Genomic DNA, 22,711 nt, shown 5'->3' with positions numbered 1-22,711 from the left:
GAGTTGGGTTCTTCCTCTGTGTGTTGAGTTGTTCTTCCTGCAGGGTCAGTTTCATCGAAATCTACATGGACTGACTCTTCTACAACCTGGGTCCTTTTATTATAAATTCTATATGCTTTACTGTTTGTTGAGTATCCCAAAAAGATCTCTTCGTCAGCTTTGGCATCAAACTTTGCCAGATTATCCTTAGTGTTGAGTATAAAGCATTTACACCCAAAGGCACGAAAGTATCCAATATTGGGCTTTCGTCCTTTCCAAAGTTCATAAGGGGTTTTCTTTAATATAGGTCTTACCAATGCCCTATTCAATATATAACATGCTGTATTGACAGCTTCTCCCCAAAAATACTTTGGAAGCCTATTTTCACTCAGCATTGTCCTAGCAATTTCTACTATTATCCTATTCTTCCTTTCAACAACTCCATTTTGTTGAGGAGTTCTAGGGGCAGAGAAATTGTGGTCAATACCATTAGTTTCACAGAATTCATCAAACAATTGGTTTTTGAATTCTCCACCATTATCACTTCTAATGTGAGCTACTCTTAGGTCTTTGTCATTTTCAAGCCTTTTGACTAATGTGGTAAACATCTCAAATGTCTCATCTTTGCTACTTAGCAAGATGACCCAAGTATACCTAGAGAAATCATCTACAATAACTAAGGAAAATTTCTTACCTCCCATGCTGAGTGGCTGGATAGGTCCGAAAAGATCCAAATGTAGTAATTCCAATGGTCTTTTGGTTGAGACAACCTTTTTGCTATGAAATGATTTTTTAATTTGTTTACCTTGCTGACAAGCATTACATAGTTGATCTTTTTCATACTTTAATTTGGGTAATCCCTCAACTAATTGCTTTCTAGCTAGTTTGGCAAGGAGGTCCATGCCCAAGTCTCCTATGCCATAGCCAGGAGTTATCCTCTTTTGACACCAAGCATATACTTTTTGAAAATTCCTTTTCCAAACTCAACATGTAAACATTTTCTACACGAGGGGCTGTTAAAATCAAATCATTTGTTTTTCCCTCGAGTATCTGACACTTAGAATCATCAAATATAACCTTCCTTCCACTCTTGCAAAGCTGAGCTACGCTTAGAAGATTATATTTGAGACCTTTAACTAAGGAGACTGACTCAATTTTAGGGTTACCTCCGATAGTTCCTGAGCCAACTATCTTGCCCTTCTTGTTGTCTCCAAAGCTTACACTACCTCCTCGTTTAAGCTCTAGTGTGATGAACTGAGTTTCATCACCTGTCATGTGTCTTGAGCATGCGCTGTCTATATACCAGAGTTTTGATTTCTCCACGCATGTCAAGCTGACCTGCATTTTAAACTATTCGTCTTTAGGTACCCAATTCTTTTTGGGTCCTTTCTTATTAGTGTAAACAGGTGCAAAGTCATATTTTAACTTGTGATGACATACTTTTGTAGTATGGCCACTTTTACCACAAAAGCCACACATAGTTACCCTTTGAGGGTGATATTGAGTGTGGTCAGCATTGTTGTGCTGAGTATGCCAGCATACCTTGGTAGTATGACCTTTCTTACCACAGAAGTCACATTGGACAGTCTGTTTGTTATGCCAGCACACAACTTTTGTGTGTCCTTTCTTCCCACAACAGCTACATTGAGTAAACTGTTTATGCTGACCAGTACCTGAGTACTCAGCATGGGGTTTATTCTTAGTTGAACCTTTTATTTGGTTCTGTAAAGTTGTGACATCCTTTCTAAGTTTCTTTGACTCAGTTTGAACCTCCGTGACAAACTTATGTAAGATTTGCATGTTCGTATGTAAATCTGAGTTGTCCTGGAGGAGATATCGGAGGTCACTCAGCTTGACCTCCTCAATCTCGTCACAGCGCCTGCTGAGTGCCTTAATCCTTTTGTTACACTTCTTAGTTAGTGTATATAAGTCACTCGGGGCATTTACCATTTCGTTTCTAAGCAAAAGTAAGGATGTTACCTCATTGTTGTTTTCCTCCTGCTCAGAATCTCCAGAGAGGTCGGCTTGCTCAGATTGAGATTGGTCAGCTCCCTCATCTGCCATGAAACATATGTTGGCTGTTTCATTTTGCTCAGCTTCAGATGATGTTGACTCATCACTGTCACTCCACGTGGCCACCATTGCCTTTTTGCTTCCATTCTTATCTTTCTTCAGATTAGGACAGCTTGACTTAATATGCCCAGTTTGATGGCATTCATAACATGTGACAGGCTTGGAGCTGTCCTTTTTGTATCTGGTGTCACTGGACTCAGCTTTATATCTGTCTCCTCTCTTGTATGGCCGCTTACTATTTCTTTCATTTCTTCTGAACAACTTTTTCATTTTTCTAGTGAACATGGCCATTTCCTCATCATCAGTTGACTCACCTTCTGTGGAGTCAGCTTTCATCACTAGTGATTTCTGTTTCGTGTTTTCTTACGAACAATAAGAGCATAAAGCTCATTCATGTCCAAATCATCTGTGTTTCCTCCATTTGGAACATTCCAGTCAAACCAGTATAATAAAGGGTAAATTCCAAAAACAACCTCTGTGGTTTCATGGATTTCAAAAAAAACCATGTGGTTTGTTGTTACATAAAAAAAGGACTGTGTTATACGTTGTTACCCGAAAAACGGAAAATGGTTTTACACCGTTAGTTTGGATGACGTGGCAATGGGTAAAATGGGAAAAACCTATTTTTTTATTTTTTTATTTTTCTTTCTCTCTCTCTCTCTCCCTTCTTCTTCTTCTTCTTCTTCTTTTCTTCTTCTTCCATTAATAAGGAGAATAAATTATTTTTCTTTCTCTCTCCTTCTTCCATGGTTTTTCTTCATCCATGGTTTTTCTTCTTCCTTTTCTTTCTTCTTTTTCTTCTTCTTCTTCTTCTTCTTCTTCTTCTCTTCTTCTTCTCTTCTTCTTCTTCTTCTTCCTCCTCTCTTCTCTTCTTCTTCTTCCTTTTTTCTTCTTCTTCCTCTTCCTCCCCCTTTCTTTTCTTCTTCCTCTTCTTCTTCCTCTCTCTCTTCTCTTCTTCTTCTTTTTTCTTCTTCTTCTTTTTTTCTTCTAATTTTTTTAATTTCCAGAATTCTGGAATTTTCCATAATTCTGGAGAACGTATGGATTTCAGATGTTCTGAAATTTCCAGATAGAATTCTGGAAATTTCAGAATTTAAAAAAAAGGAGAAGAGATGAGGAGGAGGAGAAGAAGAAGAAAGAAAAAATAAAAAAATAAAAAAAAAATTAGTTTTTCCCATTTTACCCCTTGCCACGTCATCCAAACTAATGGTGTTAAACCATTTTCCATTTTTCGGGTAACCGCGTATAACACAGTCCTTTTTTTGTAAAAACAAACACATGGGTTTTTTTTGAAATCCATAAAACCACAGGGGTTGTTTTTGGAATTTACCCTATAATAAATTAGCCAACACAAGTTCAGCTTCAACTACTGCAAATGCCGTGGTGAAGCTCTTAGCCTAGTGGTTGAGAGCTTACCTATGCCTTGGGAGGTCATGGGTTCGAATCACATTCGGGTCTGGTGGGGATTTTTCTTTCTTCTTTAATGTAAGCGCATTGCGCAACTTTAAAAAAAACTACTGCAAATGCCAAATCAGGACAAATCCTTCTCCCACCACCTAACGGAATAAACTGAGTATGTTGTCCCCTGAAATCCACTGGAGAATCAGAAAACCTTTCAGGATTATACTCCTTAGGATTTTTCCATATTTCAGGGTCCCTTTGCATTGTAAATGTGTTGATAAACACTCTAGTGTTTGCAGGAATTTCATATCCATCAAATACAACAAAATTGATTTTGTATGTTTAGAGAGAGAAATAAGAAGACAAATAAGGAATTAGAAAGAGATGGAGGAGGTGTATTTGATTTTTATTTTTATTTTTGGGGTTTGTTTGTGATAATTAGATACTAAGGGGTGTTAATTTATAAAATAAATAAATATAAGGACCAAATTAACTCTTTTTCCTTTGACTTTTAACACCGTTAGTCAATTTGGTATGTGTTTGCTAACGGGATGAACCTCGAGGTACCATTTTATAAATTTTTAAACCATAAGGCTGCAATCGAAAACAGATGTAACCACAAGGTTTATTTTTGTATTTTTCCCTAAAATTTATAACCCTAAAATTATCAATTCAATCTAAAATCGAGTTTTATGTTAAATCTTTGAACTTAATTTACATAAAGTTTGACTTAATTTAAAACTTATAATTCTAAAAATATCAATTATATTCAATCTATTTTTAGACATAATTTATGTAAAGTGTGACTTAATTTACGTAAAGTTGTATTTTTACAAAAAACTATCATTAACTTTGCGAAAAAATCGAGTTATATGTCAAACCTTTGAACTTTACGTAAATCCTATATTGTTAGACATAATTTATATAAAGTTACATTTAATTTACATAAATTTGTTATTTTACAAAAAAAAAGTATTGACTTTGCGAAAAAATTAGTTTCACGTAAAAAATTTGAACTTTACGTAAATCCTTTATTTTTTAGACATAATTTATATAAAGTTGTTATTTTACAAAAAAAAACACCAACTTTACAAAAAAAAACTAGTTTCACGTAAAACCGTTGAACTTTATGCAAATTCTCTATTTTTAGATATAATTTATGTAAAGTGCAACTTAATTCACGTGTAGTTGTATTTTTTTTAAATCATTAACTTTGCGAAAATCGAGTTTTTTTGTATAACCTTTGAGGTTTAAGTGAATCTTCTATTTTTAGACATAATTTACATAAAGTTGGAGTTAATTTACGTTTTATTACCAAAAAAAACCTATAACTTTGTGAAAAAATGAGTTTTACATAAAAGCTTTGAATTTCACTAAATCTGTTCCAGACATAATTTACATAAAGTTGCTATTTTAACCATGGAAGGTTGCGAATTTAAAGACATGTCTCTCGAAGATTTGGGGACTTGATGTGCAATGGAGACTTATTGCAATAGGTAGAGGTTATTTTCATGTTGTTTTGCCAACAAGGGAAGCACATGATTTGGTGGTTGATCAAGGGGTTATTAATGTTCAGCCGGGCACATTCCAATTGCAACCGTGGGTTCCGGATTTTGATCCGTTTGCGATGAAATCAACTAATGCTCAGGTTTGGGTTCGTCTTTACTCACTCCCGTGGGAATATTGGGATTCACAAATTCTTGCAGATATTGCTAAAGGAATTGGAGGGCTTATCAGATTTGATAGGGCTACCTTGGAAGGGGATTTTGGCCACTTTGCAAGAATACTTTTGGATGTGGATATGGCCGGGGACTTGCCGACTCAATTGGGGATTGAGAGGGCGGGTAAGAATTTTTGGATTGATGTGGTGTATGAAAAATTGCCAAGTTTTTGTAAGGTTTGCTCCAATATCGGGCATATGGCATGCGAGTGTAAAAAGAACAAAAAACCGGTGGAGCATCGGCATGTTGTGCATTCTCGAAAGAACTTTCCTTCACTTGTGAAGGATAGGAATCAAGGAAATTGTGAGCTAGCTCCAGTTTCTAATGCAATTGCCACAGTTGTTACTACTTTGTGTTCTTCTGAAGTTGTTGAAGCTGTTGTTCCTGGTTTGGTGGATCAAGGAAATAGTTTATTTGCAGGAAGTCCTACGGGTGTTATTGATTCACCTGAGGTGATTGAGCGGGCTGATTCCCCGGGAAATGCGAATATTTTGCCATCTAAATCTCTGTTATGGACGGACTTAGTGGAATTAGATGGGGAACCATGGCATACTGTTGGTGCGTCTCGGCCTGGTAAGGAGGTGTGTACGGTTTTAGAGACTTCTTCCACTCGTGCTAAATGGGTTAGCAAGCCACCTGCTCGGTTTAAATGAAGGTGATTTATTGGAATTGTAGGGGCCTCCTCGACCCTAATACTTAGAGGTACGTTAGGGATTTATGTAATTGTCACAAGCTTGGTTTTTTGTGTTTAGCTGAACCTATGGTGGATTTTGTTTCTATTAGTCCAAGGTTTTGGACCAGTATTGGTATGGTTTTGGTTTCTACTAACCTTCGGGATAAGCCTTCTTTATGGATTTTACGGAGTGTCAGCTTATCTTTTTCGGTTTCTGTTCTTCGCCAACATGAGAAATTTGTGGTTATGAGTTTGGATTTTCAAGGTACTCAGCAATGCATTTGCTTTGTTTATGGAAGTATTTGGGCTAATCGTCGTGCTGGGTTTTTTTCGACTCTTAATGCTTTAAAGTCTGAGGTTGGGGGACAATGGATTTCGATTGGGGATTTTTAATGTTGTGCTTGGGGCTCATGAAAAGACTGGTAGGCCTCCGAATCTGAGGCCGTGTCGTGAATTTAGAAGTTTTTTGGATGTGGGAGATCGGTTGGATGTTCTGACCTCTGGTTGTTTTTACACTTGGTGCAATGGGAGGCAAGGTGTTGCGCGGGTGAGTAGTCACTTGGATAGGGCGATTATTTCTTCAGATTTTGCGGATGCATGGGATTATAGTTGTGTGGGTCTTATGAAACATCATTCTGATCATCATCCATTGTTGTTTTCTTATGCGATTGCACCCTATGTTTTTGCTAGGTTTCGGTTCCAGAAGATGTGGATTGGTCATCTGGATCTTCGTTCGGTTATTAGTAATTATTGGGCTGGTTTATCTCCGCCATTGGCTCATATGCCTCTGATTTGCTATAAGCTTCAATGGCTCAGGCAAGTTTTACGTTGTTGGAACAAAGATGTATTTGGGAATTTCAACGTTAATATTGACTTTGCTCGCATGGATTTGGATAATATTCAGCATGAGATTGAGTTGTCTGGGTGGTCGTCTGAGCTTCATGATCTTGAGTTGGAAGCTCATTCGCGTTTGGATTTGCACTTACTTCAGAAGGAGGTTTTCTTGAGGGAGAAGAGTCGTGTGAGGTGGCTTGCAGAAGGGGATCGTAACATTGGTTACTATCACAGGATTGTTTCTATTCGCAAAGCTAATGCTGGGATTTCTACTTCGAATATTGATGGTGGGATTACCACGGATCCTATGATAATTTCTAATCATGTTACTGAATATTTTGCCTCTTTGTTTGCTGCTTCGTCTCAAACTCCCGTGGACTTATCATTAGTTTCTGAGGTGGTTCCAAGGATGGTATCTGATTTGGAGAATGATTCATTAACTACTTGTCTGGAGGATTCCCTGATTAGACATACTGTGTTTAGTATGGATCCTTCTAGTTCTCCTGGTCCGGATGGTTTTACTGGTCAGTTTTTTCAGTCATTTTGGGATATTGTGGGTAGGATGTGTGCAACATGGTTCGGTGGTTTTTTCAAAATGGGGTAATTACAACTGGAATTAACTCTAGTCTGATGGCACTCATTCCAAAAGGGGCTGAGGCTTCTTCAGTTGAACAGTATAGGCCAATTGTTATGAGTAATTTTGTTTTCAAGATTATTCCAAAATTTTAGCTGACAGGTTAGCTGTAATTGCTGGGAGAATTGTTTCGGATAATCAGTTTGGTTTTATTCAAGGTCGGCAAATTCACCAATGTATTGCTTTGGCTTCTGAGGGTGTTAATTCGCTTAATAAGAGGTGTTTTGGTGGGAATATGAGTTTGAAAGTGGATATTCGGAAAGCATTTGATACTTTTGATTGGAATTTCTTAATGGAGGTTCTTCAGGCTTTTGGGTTTTCTCTGGCATTTCGAGACTGGATTTTTAATATTCTCTCGTCAGCTCGTATTTCAATTCTGTCTGTTTCGGGCAGTAACGGGTATTTTTCTTGTTCTAGGGGTGTGCGCCAAGGAGATCCGCTTTCGCCCATTCTTTTTGGTTTGGCAGAAGATTTTTTTAGTAGGCTAATTTTGAGTAGAGTTTCTGATGGTTCCTTATCCTCAATGCGTTATTCGGTTTCTTCATTGTTGCCATCTCATTTGTTATATGTGGATGATATTCTCATCTTTTTTCTTGCTAGCATGGCTAATGTGAGGGTTTTAAATCAGATTTTTTCTACTTATGGGACTCTTTCGGGGCAGGTGGTTAGTTGGCAAAATTCGGAGGTGTTTTTTGGAGATTCGGTTACCAACAGGCATCGTTTGCGGCTTGCTGGTTTGATCGGTGTTAAAATTGGTTATCTTCCTTTTAAATATCTCGGTGTTCCTATTTTCCGTGGTGCTCCGCGTGCTCGGTACTTGGAAGGAATGGCGGATAAGGTATTGAATTGTTTTTCTCGTTGGGCTGGTAAATCTCTTTCCATGGCGGGGAGGCTTGCTTTGGTTAATTCTGTTGTTACGGGTTCTATGGTGCATTCGCTGATTGTTTACAAGTGGCTTGTTAGTTTGTTGTTGAGGATTAGTAGGGGTATGCGGAATTTTATTTGGACTGGGTCTTCTTCTGAAAAGAAGTTAGTTTCGGTCCATTGGCAATCTTGTTTCAAACCTTTAAAGGGGGGGTCTTAGGCTAAAGCATTTAGAAACTTTGAATCTGGCACTTTCAGGTAAGATGGCTTGGGGTTTGATCTCTTCTAATACGATTTTATTTAAGACTCTTAGGTCACGTTTTTTGGGGGGCTCTGGCTTGCTTCGTTCTCGGGTTCTTCCGTCCATGGTTTGGGCTTCTATTAGGTCTGCGTATAGGGTCCTTCGTGATCATTCTTTTTGGATTCCGGGCAATTCGTCTGATTTGTTCTTTTGGACTTCGGAATAGATTCTTCCTCCGCTTATGGATCGTTTGGGCATCTCACTGCCATCGAACCTTTCAGCTAAAGTTTATGATTTCTTTTCTAATGAGGTTTGGCATGACCTTCCTGACCTCCCGGATGCTTTGACTCAACAAATTAATAATATCTGGGGCAGCGGACTGTTTGATGATATTTGTTTCTAGCGGCCTGCTAGCAGTGGCGTGTTTTCTGCTAGGCTATTTTATCTTTGGCTTCGTCCTCCTTCTGTAGTGAATTCGGTTTTTTCGGGGATTTGACGGCCTTTTACCCAACCTTCTCATTCAATGGTGTGTTGGCGTGCATTTTTGGGTTATCTTCGAACGCAAGATGCTCTCCGGGCTAGGGGTTTGCAAATTGTCTCTCGTTGTCCGCTGTGCTGTTGTAATTGTGAGATTTTGGATCATTTATTGGTTCATTGTTCATTTGCTATGCAGGTTTGGGCCAGCGTTTCTTTACTTTTTGGTCGTCGGCTGGATCTAACGCTTTCTTTATCAGGTTTTATTCAGCATGCTTTTGCTCATCGCTTTAGCTCTCAAATAAGATGTTTGTGGTATTGTGCAATTGTAAATGCAGTTTGGGTGATTTGGAAAACCAGGAATGATTGTATTTTTGGTGAGCAGTTTCCTAATATTCATTTGTGTTTGCACTCACTTTGGGCGGCTATTAGAGGTGCGGATTCTCTTGGTTTTGGCACCATTTGGAATTCGGTGGTGGAGAGGAATATTTTGTTGAATTTGGGTTTGCAGCCTAGGTATAGTCGTGCTCCTCGGATTATTGTAGTTCGTTGGCAACCACCGCCGCTTTTGTGGGTTAAGGCAAACACTAATGTTTCCGTTGTGGCTGGTTTGGCGGGTTGTGGTGGGGTTTTTAGGGATCACATGGGTGGTGCTTTGGGGTCTTATGCTTTTCTGCTGGATTGTGCGTTAGTGCACATGGCTGAACTTCAGGCAGTTTTATTTGCAATTTCTTATGCTTTTTCGCGTGGGTGGCGCAAACTTTGGGTTGAGAGTGATTCTTCTTATGTTGTGCATCTGTTCCGTTCTCGATTGATGGTTCCGTGGACTATGAGGGTGGATCAGCAGAACCGTTTGGATCATATGTTACAGAAGGAAGTAGTTTTTTCTCATGTGTTCAGGGAAGATAATCAAGTTGCGGATAAGCTGGCTAATTTTGGTAGGGTTAGTTCGGATTTTTGTTGGTGGGATAGAATTCCAGATTTTTTTTCTTTTCTCCTTCGCGATAATGCTTTAGGTAGGGATTCTTTCCGTTTTGTTTAGTTATTGTTTTCTGGATGCTCTGTTGTTAATTTTTTGCTTTTGCTTTTAATAATATTGGGTATCACCTAGCCTTTATTCAAAAAAAAATATAAAAAAAAACATCAACTTTGTAAAAAAAAAAAAGAGTTTCATGTAAAAACTTTGAACTTTATGTAAGTTATTTATTTTTAGACATAATTTACGTAAAGTGAGATTTAATTTACGTAAAGTTGTTATTAAAAAACCCACCAACTTTACGAAAATCAAGTTTTACGTAAAAACTTTGAACTTTACGTAAATCTTTTAGTTTTAGATATAAATTTTTATAAAGTAAGACTGTTTTTTTTTTTTTTGAAGCAAATACTGTTTTTTTAAACAAGGTAAAGTGGGACTTCATTCAGGTAAAGTTGTACTTTTGCAAAAAAAAAAAAAATCATTAAGTTTGCGAAAAATCGAGGTTTATATAAAACATTTAAGCTCTACATAAATCATGTATTATTAAATATAATTTACATAAAATTTGACTTAATTTACGTAAATTTGTTATTTTACAAAAAAAAAATTATTAACTTTGCGAAAAACGAGTTGCACATGAGAACTTTAAACTTTACGTAAAACCTTTAATTTTAGACATAATTTACGTAAAATTGTTATTTTACAAAGAAAACACCAACTTTGCGGAAAATCAAATTTCATGTAAAATATTTAAATTTTATATAAATCTTCTATTTTTAAACATAATTTATGCAAAATAAAACTTAATTTACATACCATTGTTTTTTTCAAAAAAAACCAACAACTTTGCAAAAATCAAGTTTTTATAAAACCTTTTACACTTTACGCAAATCTTTTGTTTTGACATAATTTATATTAGAGTGTTATTATTAATATTAATTTGCTATATATGATGATTTAAGTTTAACACAGTTAAATGTTAATTAATATTTATTTTATTATTGGAAACAAACACTTTACTGAGTAAAATTTAATATTAATTCATGTGTCACTTGTATGGTTTTGCTTATAACAAAAATTGAGGGCCAAACTTTTGTTTGATTAGAGGTGCAAGAATTCTTATAATGAAGCAAGTTAACTTTTTTTTCTTTAGTATTCATTAGAATTGAATGGATAATAAAATAAAATAATGTACAAAGAAATTGATCTTGGTAACTATAAAAATAAATCGAATTAAGTATAACCATGCCAAAACCTAACTTCAATTGACTTTCGAGAGAGAGAACATTATTTTCAATCCATACAGCATCAATTCTTACATAGAGAATGAATTGCTCGGACAAACAGAATGGCGACCTATTCCATGGAGTTCTCGGGTCAATTTGGGCAGGAATAGCACTAGAACCAACACCTGATATGGTAAAAACAAAATCTTTGAGAGTACTATGAAACTAGAACAAGACAATGAGATAATAGATCTCACTAGTGGCTGTAAGTTTTTGTTCTAACAAATAGAGTTCTTTGTTTTGAATAGGTGAAATGGATCAGAGTGCTCCAACATACAAAATGGAAATTGATCAACGTTTAAAATTAATCATACGTTGCTTGACAAATCACCTATAATTTGAAATGATCAATGTTTCAAATTAGGTTCCATATATTAAGAAACAAATAAAGTTCTAAATATGAAAATACAAAGCAACATCTTTGTAAGCAATACTTATGTTAAGACCATAATGTTTAACATAAACAGTTTAGAAGGCATCATTACATAGTATAGAAGGGCCAAAAGTTAGCAGATAATGCATTTTCAGTCACAGCCCGGCCATCCAACAGAGTCAAACTACCAATCCCAGCCAACACAATGTTCTTGCAAAACTACACGCAAAAAGTTCAACAAGTTCAACGATAAGTTTAACATTTAGGTCGGAGAGCGGGGATAGGGAATGTAATCCCAGTAACGTTTACATCCCTAGTGGCATGGTGGTTATTTCATCATCATCACTGGTTGGGACGTGCCTTATATCACAATTGTTTATTTCCTTATTATCAAGTAATTATCAGTCTCAACATTGGAAGATATTCACATATGACTGATTAAATGACTGAATTTGCTGAATTACCCGGTGCAGCTTGCAATAAAAGATAATCTGTCATTCAAACAGAAACTCGTCCCCGTAATTGCACACACCCATTTGATGTGTGTTTATAGTGAATTCTCAATACTAAAATAAGGTGGATAGAGCCTTTGGCAAAAAAAAAAAAAAAGTAACTATTGAAGAAGAGCTAGGGGTGTTAAAAAAAAAAGGACGTCTGATTTTGACAGAAGATATACACCCAAGTTCAAAAGCTATCCCAATCATGATTTTCTTACCTCCAAAAGTAAAGATCCTTCCCTTTTGCCTTTTGGGCTGGTTGTGGGTGAGGAGGAATTGAACCCAACACCGTAGCCACGTGCTCTAATCCTCTCTAAGATATAGGCCCTACCTTGTCTCCAGTCCCAGGAGTAGCCTAAATAAGAATATTTCCGCTCCCATGCAATTTTAATATCAACGGGAACCAATTGGATAGACTGCAGGCAGAGTATTATTTTCTGCACTACCCAGACCACTCAATTCAGTACCATCCAAAACAAGAAGAGACAGCAGAGTTGCTTGTACATTTGTGTCTACAAAATTAGTGATACTCTGAAGATAATAATAACTGTCAATTTTGTATAGATATAGAATCACATTGGTTTAAATTTGTCAACAAAAGCTGCAAGAGAATCCATATAAAGTTAATAACCAGATTCAGTCAAATGGACTACATAAATATATCATTGACCAAATTTAGATGGCCATTTGTGGGATGACTTCTACAGGATCGACACTAGGTATGATATTTGCTCAAATTATTCACACTGTTAGCCTTGAGCTCAGAATGCATACCGGTAGATGGCATCCGCTACACCATCTTCATCATTACTGATACCAACTATATCAGCAACAGCTTTCGTCTTCTCTGATCCATTGCTAAGAGCAATGCCTAGAGAAGCCAACTCAAGCATCTCAATGTCATTTTCTCCATCACCAATTGCCATTATCTGACATTATGTAATTACAACCAATCAGGAGAAACTTCTAAACTGCTACTTCTAAAACGGATCAATGATCTTTATATATAGAACTAACCCTTCCTAAAGGTTTAGTAATTAAACACAACAACATTATTAAATCTAAAAACAAACAATAGTTTAAAGAGACAAAAACAAAAATTTCAGGAACCAATTATTGTACCTCCTTAGCAGTGACACCCAAATGATCCAGCAGCATTTTTACTCCACGCCCTTTCGAGGTCCCACAAGGGACTATTTCAAGCATGTCTGGTACAGCTTGAACGATACTAGCACGATCCCCTGTTGCTTCTGACCAGTATGGCCGCAATTTAGTAGCCACTCCCTCAGCAGTATCAAAGAAGAGCAGCTTCTGCAAATTCAAAAATAAATGACTAGTGAAAAGTAAGTGCTCGAAAATACTCTGAAGCATGTCATTTTTCAATTACGTATGTATGCAGGTGCACATATTAAGCAGGCAGTTCAGGCAGTTCAAATGTGATACTTAACCACTTTAATTCTTGAAATTTTCATTTTGAGGTCGTTAGAGCATCTCCAACACTAGCTAGCTATTTGGCTCTCTAAAATAATATAAAATATTAGCTAACTAAAATTTAGTTAGTCAATTTTATGTTTTACTCCAACCTTGCTAGCTATTTGACTCTCTATTTGATTATTTTATTATTAAAAGTGAATAAAATTAAAGGAAAAAAAAAGAGAAAGTAGAAAAATAGAAATAAAGAAGAGAAAGAACGAAGAAAAAAACAAATAGCTAGCCAAATTTTAGCTAGTGAGAAAGGTTAGCTATATATTTTTTAGAATCATGTCACCTTGTTAGAGTGCCTCACTCTCTAAATGGCTAGCTAAATTTGGACAATTTGAGAGCCATGCCACCCTATTGGAAATGCTCTTAAATGTTATTTTTAGAGTATCAAATTAAAAGATCCTTGTTTAGCAAAGCGAGAAATCTAAGTCCACATTTGGACAAAAAAATGATGCAATTGACAAAAAGTGTAACCACAAGGGTTTTTTTTAGAATTTACCCTATAATTAATTAAGATTCCTATATAGAATGTTTTATAAAGTGTGGTTGTGGAATGGAATGGCTTCTCAAATGTTATTAATGTGCCAACTCGGTAAAAATACCTCTAAAACTCTCCTTATCAATTTCTCTCTGCATCTGTTATTATATATTATATAGTATATAGAGTATAGAAAGATTACCATAGTTTCATCCTTAGATTAATCACACATATAATTGCAATTCTATTTATAAAGTACTAATCTATATATCCAAATTTATTAATATTACATAGCTCCTATTTGTGTAGATGCTAAAGACTTAAAAATCATGAGATTGAGCAAAATAGAAACATTTAATTAGCAATTTAGAGATCTTCAATCTCCAGTTCCAACCTAAAAGTTAAAATGCTTTCGTCCACAATCCTCCACATGCAATATTTGGTTATTCCAAATCAAGCAAAGAAATATATTGCTAGAATTTTATGTTTCAATTAATACAGACACATTATTAGAATATGATTTTTTATTATTATAATAAATGATTATTATTTATTACTAAATTGAATAATAATCATATAAGTAAAAATTATCAAGCAAAATTCATCTTACCAATTGAGCGACATCTCCACAAGTGGAGGTGGGAGGTCAATGGTTCAACACCCAACCTCTTCAGTTCCCATATTTATATTTTTTTTAAATAAGCTACAAACTTATAATTAAGATGCTTATTAATTTCAATAAAAAAAATTAAGATGCTTATTAATTTCCATATATATTAACCTATTATAAATAAATATAATTTCTATTAATGTGTATATACAATATATATTTAGGTATACATATTTGTTAATCTTAAGTACAAACTTAAATTAAATCCATTTACAATTTGATGCAAGAAAAACATGTTCAACAAATAAAACCATGGCATGGCTCGAGATATCTAATGCACCCAAACATTATTTGTTTGTGTTTCTTCTATTCATTTTATGTAATTAATTGATATGTGCACCTTTCAAGCACAACACATACACATCTATAGTGTTCCTCAAAATTGGAAAAAGGGCCATGGTGGTGAAGTTACCTGTATGTCAGCAGCAGATAAGAGATGCTCAACTGAAGGCATGATCTCTGCCTGCAAGGATTACATGATTCTCTTTATGAGTCATATAAACATGCAAAAGTAGCTCAATCAATATTAAGAAAACTCAATGCACCTTTGGCTCACTATATATCGTATGTAGTGAATGTACAAGAGGGTGATCAAATAGCGTTAGGCAACGATCGTTAGCAAATGCAACGAGAGGAACTTTGTGCTCCAAAGAGTATAGACATGCCTGCAATTGTGTATTGGAACTAGGTAAACAAAAATAACAATTACCAAAGTGTTATGAACTCTAGCCCTAGACCTTGTCACTGGTCCACTGACACAGAAATCCTCCAAATGATACCAGAAACCAGACTTGGAAGTTTCCCTTTGCTTCTTACCTATTTTGGTTGTATTTGGTGAAGACTCCTTAAAGAGAATTCTCTGATCACTTCAATAAAACGAACAAAATATATTTCTGGAGATTATAATTTGCCTTCTTTATTCAATCAAACAGCAGCTTATAAATAGTTCACAAATAAAACATCCGACTAATAAACTCCTAAAGTAAAGTTTTAAAAATTCAAATTCAAATCGCCTAGAAGTCTTCCTGTAATTCTCAGATCAGAAATAGTAAAATAAATTCAAATATTCTCAGCTTCTCTAACATGCGTCTACTACCACCTTGACTAAAAAATTTGGCAAGAAAGCAGCAACTTAACATATCCCTCCCTATGAAGAAGGCGCTTGGCCTAAAGCACAAAGATGGATGATATTATACAATTATGGAGGAAAGCATTCTTCCAGGTCCCCTATTCAAATGCCTCATCAATTATAAGGTTCATTGCAACTGAAGCAGAGCCCTCTAGACCTCCTTTCTTCCATTTTAAGCCCTATCAAATGCCTCACATGTGAAGTGTTAGCAAAGGGATGTCCTGAATCTCACATTGATCAATAGATCCTTCTTCCCGACCATCATCTTCCTTCCATATAACCTTGCCAAGATCGTATCATTAGTCAGGTCTTTGACTGTTGTAGCTCCACCTCATGAGCAATAGCATCCTTAAAACCACGAATGAAGATCTCACTTTTTGTTCTTGGGATATGGTACCAGCTCAGACTGTCAATTGCTCAAACTGCTTCTGACAATCCTCCACAGTTCCCCTTTGTTGAAGTTTTGATAGCTCTTTGGAGGTCCAAAATGCAGGTTGGACTTCACCTTGAAAATTCTCCCAACTGAATTGCAGTCTATGATTTTCAAGTTTGATCAATAACAACTATGCATCAGTCTCCATGTGAAATGAAGCCAGGTTAACCATGTCCTTCTAAGTAGTTCTCTTTGGTGATGGAACGAGTGCCCAGACGAGACGAATCAACATCCCAAGGGATCTGAAGCTCCATAATAACGGGGAAAATTGAGTTTAGCATCTGAGTACAAAGCTGCTAGCCTCTTGATTCTCAATCCTCGGTTCCCTGTGTTCCATTTTACCCTGCTTTGACGCATTCATCCTTCCCCTTGCCCAATTCACAGAGAAGTTTTGGGACAGTTCCTCCATTTTGGCAGCCAACTACCGTGTTTCATTGGTTATCTGTTTTCATTCCCTTTCAGCTCAACCACGTGCCGCATGTTCTTCACTGCTGGAAATTGCAATGATCCATCATGACAACACCTGCTCTTGTACCAAAACCTTATGGACTCTAGCCCTGCACTTGTCACTCTACCAGTAACACAGAAATCATCCAAATGATACAGGGAGCAGACTTACAAGTTCCCTTCTTACCTATTTTGGTTCCTTGCGATGGGAGCTCCTTGAAGAGAACTCTCCAATCTTTTCAATGAAAAGAAACAGAATATTTTTCTGGAAATTATATTTGCCCTCTTTTCAATCTCACAGCAGCCTATATAGAGTTCACATAGGAAATGTCTCACTAACAAACTCCTAAACCAAGATTTGAAAATTCAACTCAAAATTGCCTACAAATCTTCCTATAAATTCCAAAACAAGAAAGAGTAAAAATAAATTCAAATATTCAGCCCCTATACTCATATGTCTACCACATTGACAGAATCTTGTTAGCAGCAGCAACATAACAAAATGCAACTCAGAAACAAGTAGTAAATGCTTCTGTCATACTGATACTCACAACAAGACAAACAATAGATCTCCGAAATTTAAAGTAAATATTGTCCATATAAGTGTTTCAACAGACATTAGTGTCAAATTCTATTAACATGCTCATAACAACATACAATATTGCAATGTAATCACAGAAGCATTACCTCTCTGCATACACTTGGATCTAAATTGCTCCTGAAAATTTCCTGACCCTGTTTACCATAAACAAGCAATCCCTGAAAACAAGTAGAAACCACTAATCAGAAATATCAATGGCAACTAAATCAACAGTGAGTGCAGAGGAACACAACTTCTGTTTTTCAGAGAAAAGATACATGAACATAAAAGCGAATGAAATACAATATCAGAAGGAGAAAATGAGGAGGCAGAATGTGCACAACAAAGTTTTACAAGTAGTGTCTTAAGATATAATGTTTGGCTGTAGTTACATAGATCTCATTATAATAACATTTTACAACTTGACTGGGGCTTCTAACTGTGAATTATGCAATGACTAGTACCTAGACGTCAATAATCCACTAGTTTTACCATATATATGTTTCCTCCATTTCTCAAGTTTGTATATGTGAACCTCACTCAAGCCAGCAAATACTTTTTACCTTTCTTGATATAGCAGAAATGGAACTGTTTATTTCATGTGGGTTAGAATGTAGCGACTGCTAAAGTAAAGGCCAGTTTAACAAACCTATTTAAGCCATGCTAAAAAAATGGAAATGTTCGCAAATTCGTCATAAAAAAAAGTTAAAGGGTTTGGAACTTGCATCATCACATTAAAATTCAGATTAGCTGCCGTAAGAGGGATAAGAATTAGCCTCAGGACAGATGTAGAATGTTAAGTTCTTGCTCATACCGGAGATGGAGTGCAAGGAGGAGTACTTATATGCAGGGCTCTAGGAGTATCTTGCAACAAAGACATATAGACTGTTGTGAAGCAGATACATGTGTTCCAAACAAGTTGAGTTCAAAAGAGATTTTTACACATGCATCTACCTACAAACGTAGCATATAAACAGGAAAGCTCTAGAGCAATTTGTGAAGCTCTCTGACCGGATAGATGTTAAAGAAATAAATCTGAAAAATGTAGAAACTTGAAAAGCGTAACTGAAAGTAAATAACTACATGAAGATTACAAGAAACAAAGTGAAAAAAGGAAAACCTGTAAGAAAACTCCAGGAGAGAACTCTGAAATAACGCCATCTTTACCAGCTAAATCTACCATCTTTAATATACTTATTGCAGCAGGACGGGCCTGTTCCAGAGTTCATATCAACCACCAGAAACCGGAACCTTCATGAAATGCATGCCGCACATCCAATGAAGGAATAACATAAAGAAGCCTAGACATTGGACCAACAAATAAACACACAATAGATGCATGAGATACTAGGAAGAACCAAGACTTGTAGGAGGTTAACGTACGAGTGTCGGACACGCACCTGACACTCCTAAATAAGAGTCTCCTCTCTTTTTTTAATACGGGGACACAGCTTCTGAGTTAATTAAGTAGAATATAGGGATTTCTTAATAATTTTACAAAAAAGAGGGTTGATATATAAAAAAATAAAATAAAACCCTAATAAAAAAAAAAGAAATCAAAATCTAAGAAACAATATACCAGCCGCCCCTTTTTGGTAGTTTGAAGTATTAAAAGTTTCTTTCTGATGAATTAGTGACTTATTATGGATGTTATTTATGGTTTATAATGACATATGAATGTTATATATATTCATGATTTGGCGTGTCCCCACTGTACCCGTGTCTCATATTTTTTTAAAAAGCCGTTTGACGCACCAGCACCGGTACGAGTACCCGTATTGGTGCTTCCTAGATGAGATGTAATATGAGCTATCCTCATAAAGAAATAATTACAGACCCACATGATTGGACTGGAAATAAAAAGGGGATCATAATGTCTTACTTTTCCAGTTGCTATCACCACCTTCACACCCCTTGATAAAGCCTCCTTCAAAGCTTTTGCAGTAGCCATGGAAATATGACTTTTGCTATTCAGCAATGTTCCTTGAGTTCAAATAGAAAGAGGGGAAAACATGATTAGCAGTTAGCAGCTATACCTATAAAATAATATTCAAAGACGATGTCAAGGACGGCTTACCATCCATATCGCAGAAGACATAGCTGAATTTTGGTTTATAGAATCGGAGACTGCCTTCTTTCTTCCTGTCTTTTATTATTGCAAGTGTAAGAACCTTAAAAAAAAAAAAAAGGACGGCCCGGTCGCATTACGCGTCCCCGCTGAGCGAGGGTCCGAGGAGGGGTCCCACCACAAGACCTTATTGAAAAAAAATTATATCCCAGACCATTGAAGCCTAAAATAAATAAATAAATTATAAAAAACACTGTTCAATTGACTTTTAAACAATAAATTGTAATTACCATCTAAGTTTTCTGCTTGAAGGTTTCCATTAGTTTCGGTATCATATGCACTCTGAATTAGTCCTTTTCCTTTCCATCCAAGGCTTTTTAAAAGAAGCTCCTCTTCTTTCTCCATTTCTGTTTCAGCCTCCTCACTAATCTCATGATCAAATCCTAAAAGGTGCAATAATCCATGAACCTGCACATGTGTGATTAAACTGAGGGATGTGCGGTTCAATTTGGAATTTTGTAATGTTATGAAGTGAGACATAATTTCAAAGACATTTATGCCGGTTCCTTCAGTCCTATATTTGACATTTCTCTCATAATCCTAGTTGCTGAAAAATCTCAGCCAATTCACAACTCAAGTAGTAATTTACCTATCCCTTAATTTGTTAGTAATTATGATATTCAACACTACAAAAGCATGCCTATTAATGAAATATTAAGATTCAATCCAACTAACCAGGAGAATGCGTATTTCATCAAGAAGACTATGGCCTCTTTCATCTGCTTGTCGTGCAGCAGTCTCAACAGAAATAACTATGTCACCCATCATAAGCTGCAAAGAATTAAAGAGAAAACGGATCAGCCAGATTCCACTCTAGACAAATAGTGCGTCAGCAGATACTGTACTTACAACTGGAATCTTGAGTTGAGGAACATGTTGAGACATGGAGAGAACGTCGGTAGCGTGGTCCTCATCCCTCCATTCCTTATTAAGTTTTCGAATGAATTCATCATTACAAAGAAGCACTGACAACTCAACACTGTCAAATGCTCCAAGGTCACTTATTGCTGTATCTCTCGTTTGGTAAGCAGAATCTTTTAAACCATCAAATGCTAACTTCATTGCCATTGGCACATTAAGTCGAAGCAATTCAGCTATGCTCTGGCAATAAGCATAAATACATATGAACGCGTCAATGGTACTTCCAATGCGTACAGAAATAATCTCAATAATTTCCAAGTTATTATAACACACAATGAGCTTTATAAACAGATGAGTTAGCATTTAGCAAATGTACCAGCAATTCAGGATCATCGGGCAGCTCATCTTCAATGCAAATGCTGACACTGAGCTCCAACTCCTTCCCTTTGCTCTTGCGCACTGCCTGCCTCCGCACTTTACGGTATCCTCTCTGTGAAGCCGAAATCCCCCATCTGATTGACCGCGTAAATCTCCGATCGTCTTCACGGTACAAAGAGTGAAATGTTCTAGGAAGAGGCGCATATAGAGATAACGGAGGGGCAGGGAAGCGATTAGTTAGAGGAATAAAGGAGGAAGGGCGAGGAGTGATGAGATGGAGAGAGGAGGCGCGTGAGAAAACACGCGCCATTGAAACGGTACAGGTCGAAGGGGAGGAGGTGTTGAGGGTGCTAAGGAGGAGTAGAGAAAGGCGAGGGTGCATAACAGACAAATACAAGACGACTGAGAAGTTTGTTTATTGTATGGTAATATGGTTCCCAAGTTGCGAATAGTTAACAGTGACGAAGTTCACAAAGGTGCATACACATAAGTAAGAGCATCTCCATCTTCATCCCTATGTTTATTTACATTTATTTTATTTTTTTAGAAACAATTTACATTTATTAAAATTTAATAAAAATGTGTTTCACAAATATTTTGTTTTTTGAAATTACGAGATGAATTTGTTCATTCACCGTTAGATCTAAATTTATTAAATCTAAACTTAAGAATATATAGAGATTAATGATTTATTCCTAAAAAAATACTAATTAGATGCTCTAATAGTGAGTTAACAAGGAACAAGGAACAGTCGTGTTCACGTGCAGTGGCGGAACTAGGACCCCAGATGATTCCGGATGACCCGGGGCTCAAACATATTAGTAAAAAACAATTCAAAACGTCAAAAAAGATCAAAATCAACTGTGCGGTTGACGATAAATTTTAGCCTCCATTGTTTTAAAAACTGTAAAAATGTTATCATTTTTTTAGATCTAGCATTGAACTAATAGAAAATTAAACATGTTTATTTTTTTTTAGTGGTAAAGACATAATAAAAATAAATATTAAATATGTTTACTTTTTTTAATGGTAAAGACATATTAAAAATGAATTTCAAAAGTGTTATCAAAATAAAAATAAAGAGTCCATTTAAATTAATTAATAATGATAACATGTTTTTATAATTATTAAAAAAATAAAATTAAAATAAATAAAAACTTTTTAAAAGAAAATTGAGGTTGAATGGAGTTAAACATAGGACCTCTCAAATAGAAGTAAACATGGTCACATGGCCTTAAAAATCGATATTCGTAACCTCTTGGTTGTGTTGGATTCCTTTGGTTTTTCTCTCACTTTCAGAGATTGGATCCTAAACATTTTGGTATCTGCTCGTATTTCTGTGATGATTAATGGTTCTCCAAATGGTTATGATAACATTGTGATATTATCCCAAGGATCAAAAGAGATATTCACCTAAAAGCGCCACGTGTTGATCACCTGATACGGGAATACCGTGGCGTATTGTAACAAAGAGATCCGACGGGCGGATCACCAGGGACTCACCAAAAGAGATCCGCGGGCGAACCTGCGAGGCGAGTCTCCATAAGCACTCAATCCGCCATTAGAACGGCAGGGCCGACCCGGCAATAAAGACTATTAATGAGCTATCAATTAGCTAACCGCCAACTTAAAGGTAACCAGTAACCGCCATTAATGGGACATTAATGGAGACTTTCTAGTTACTGAAAGTTACAACTTCGTGACTATATATAGCCTATGTCTCAGGCTATCAAGGTACACATTCACTTACCCTTTGTCAATTCAGTTTGCTCTCTTGTTCTTCCTTACTGACTTTGGCATCGGAGCTTCCCCCCGTCGAACCCAACGACGCCCCCACAGAGACGGAAGTTCATAGGAAATTCTCCACGAGTCATCAATTGGTGCGGTGAACGTGGAAACCTTTAATCAAAAAAAGGGTTTTCGTTCACATAGAAAGATATGACGAATGGAGAACAGAACCCCTCCTCAAGGGTTGAAACACCATCGGTAACACCATCAAGCCAACCTGAAACAAGCGTTGGTCGCGTTGATATGAGCACTCATGCGGCGCATGATGGAAAGGGTATGTCGCCGGATTCATTCATTGAAACATGTGCGGG

The 22,711-nt window shown here is 36.4% G+C and overlaps 1 protein-coding gene across 6 annotated transcripts; it reads right to left on the bottom strand.

Annotated features, from left to right (window-relative positions):
* Positions 1–11,127: 11,127 nt before the first annotated feature.
* Positions 11,128–21,091, bottom strand: LOC136202439 (endoribonuclease YBEY, chloroplastic). 6 transcript variants are annotated; one of them, XR_010674440.1, is made up of 14 exons: positions 20,611–21,091; positions 20,223–20,474; positions 20,049–20,144; positions 19,604–19,781; positions 19,323–19,391; positions 19,128–19,228; positions 18,366–18,458; positions 17,353–17,424; positions 15,202–15,321; positions 15,069–15,119; positions 13,149–13,337; positions 12,801–12,955; positions 12,245–12,463; positions 11,131–11,281 (listed from the first exon to the last, which is right to left on the bottom strand). XR_010674440.1 is itself a non-coding variant. In XM_065993054.1 (13 exons), exons 1-13 carry the CDS (start codon positions 20,992–20,994, stop codon positions 11,269–11,271), a joined length of 1,773 nt encoding a protein of 590 aa, XP_065849126.1. In that variant the 5' UTR covers positions 20,995–21,091; the 3' UTR covers positions 11,128–11,268. The 6 variants fall into 6 exon arrangements, 4 of the variants coding, with proteins under 4 accessions (XP_065849126.1, XP_065849124.1, XP_065849127.1 ...); XR_010674441.1 differs by lacking the exon at positions 11,131–11,281 and adding an exon at positions 11,365–11,748; XM_065993054.1 differs by lacking the exon at positions 12,245–12,463 and having other exon boundaries at positions 11,128–11,281.
* Positions 21,092–22,711: the final 1,620 nt, after the last annotated feature.

Source organism: Euphorbia lathyris, chromosome 8, assembly GCF_963576675.1.
Source record: "Euphorbia lathyris chromosome 8, ddEupLath1.1, whole genome shotgun sequence".
In the NCBI taxonomy this organism is placed as follows: Eukaryota; Viridiplantae; Streptophyta; class Magnoliopsida; order Malpighiales; family Euphorbiaceae; genus Euphorbia; species Euphorbia lathyris.
Note: the sequence above shows the minus strand (reverse complement) of the source record. Positions and strands in the feature narration are given on the sequence as shown.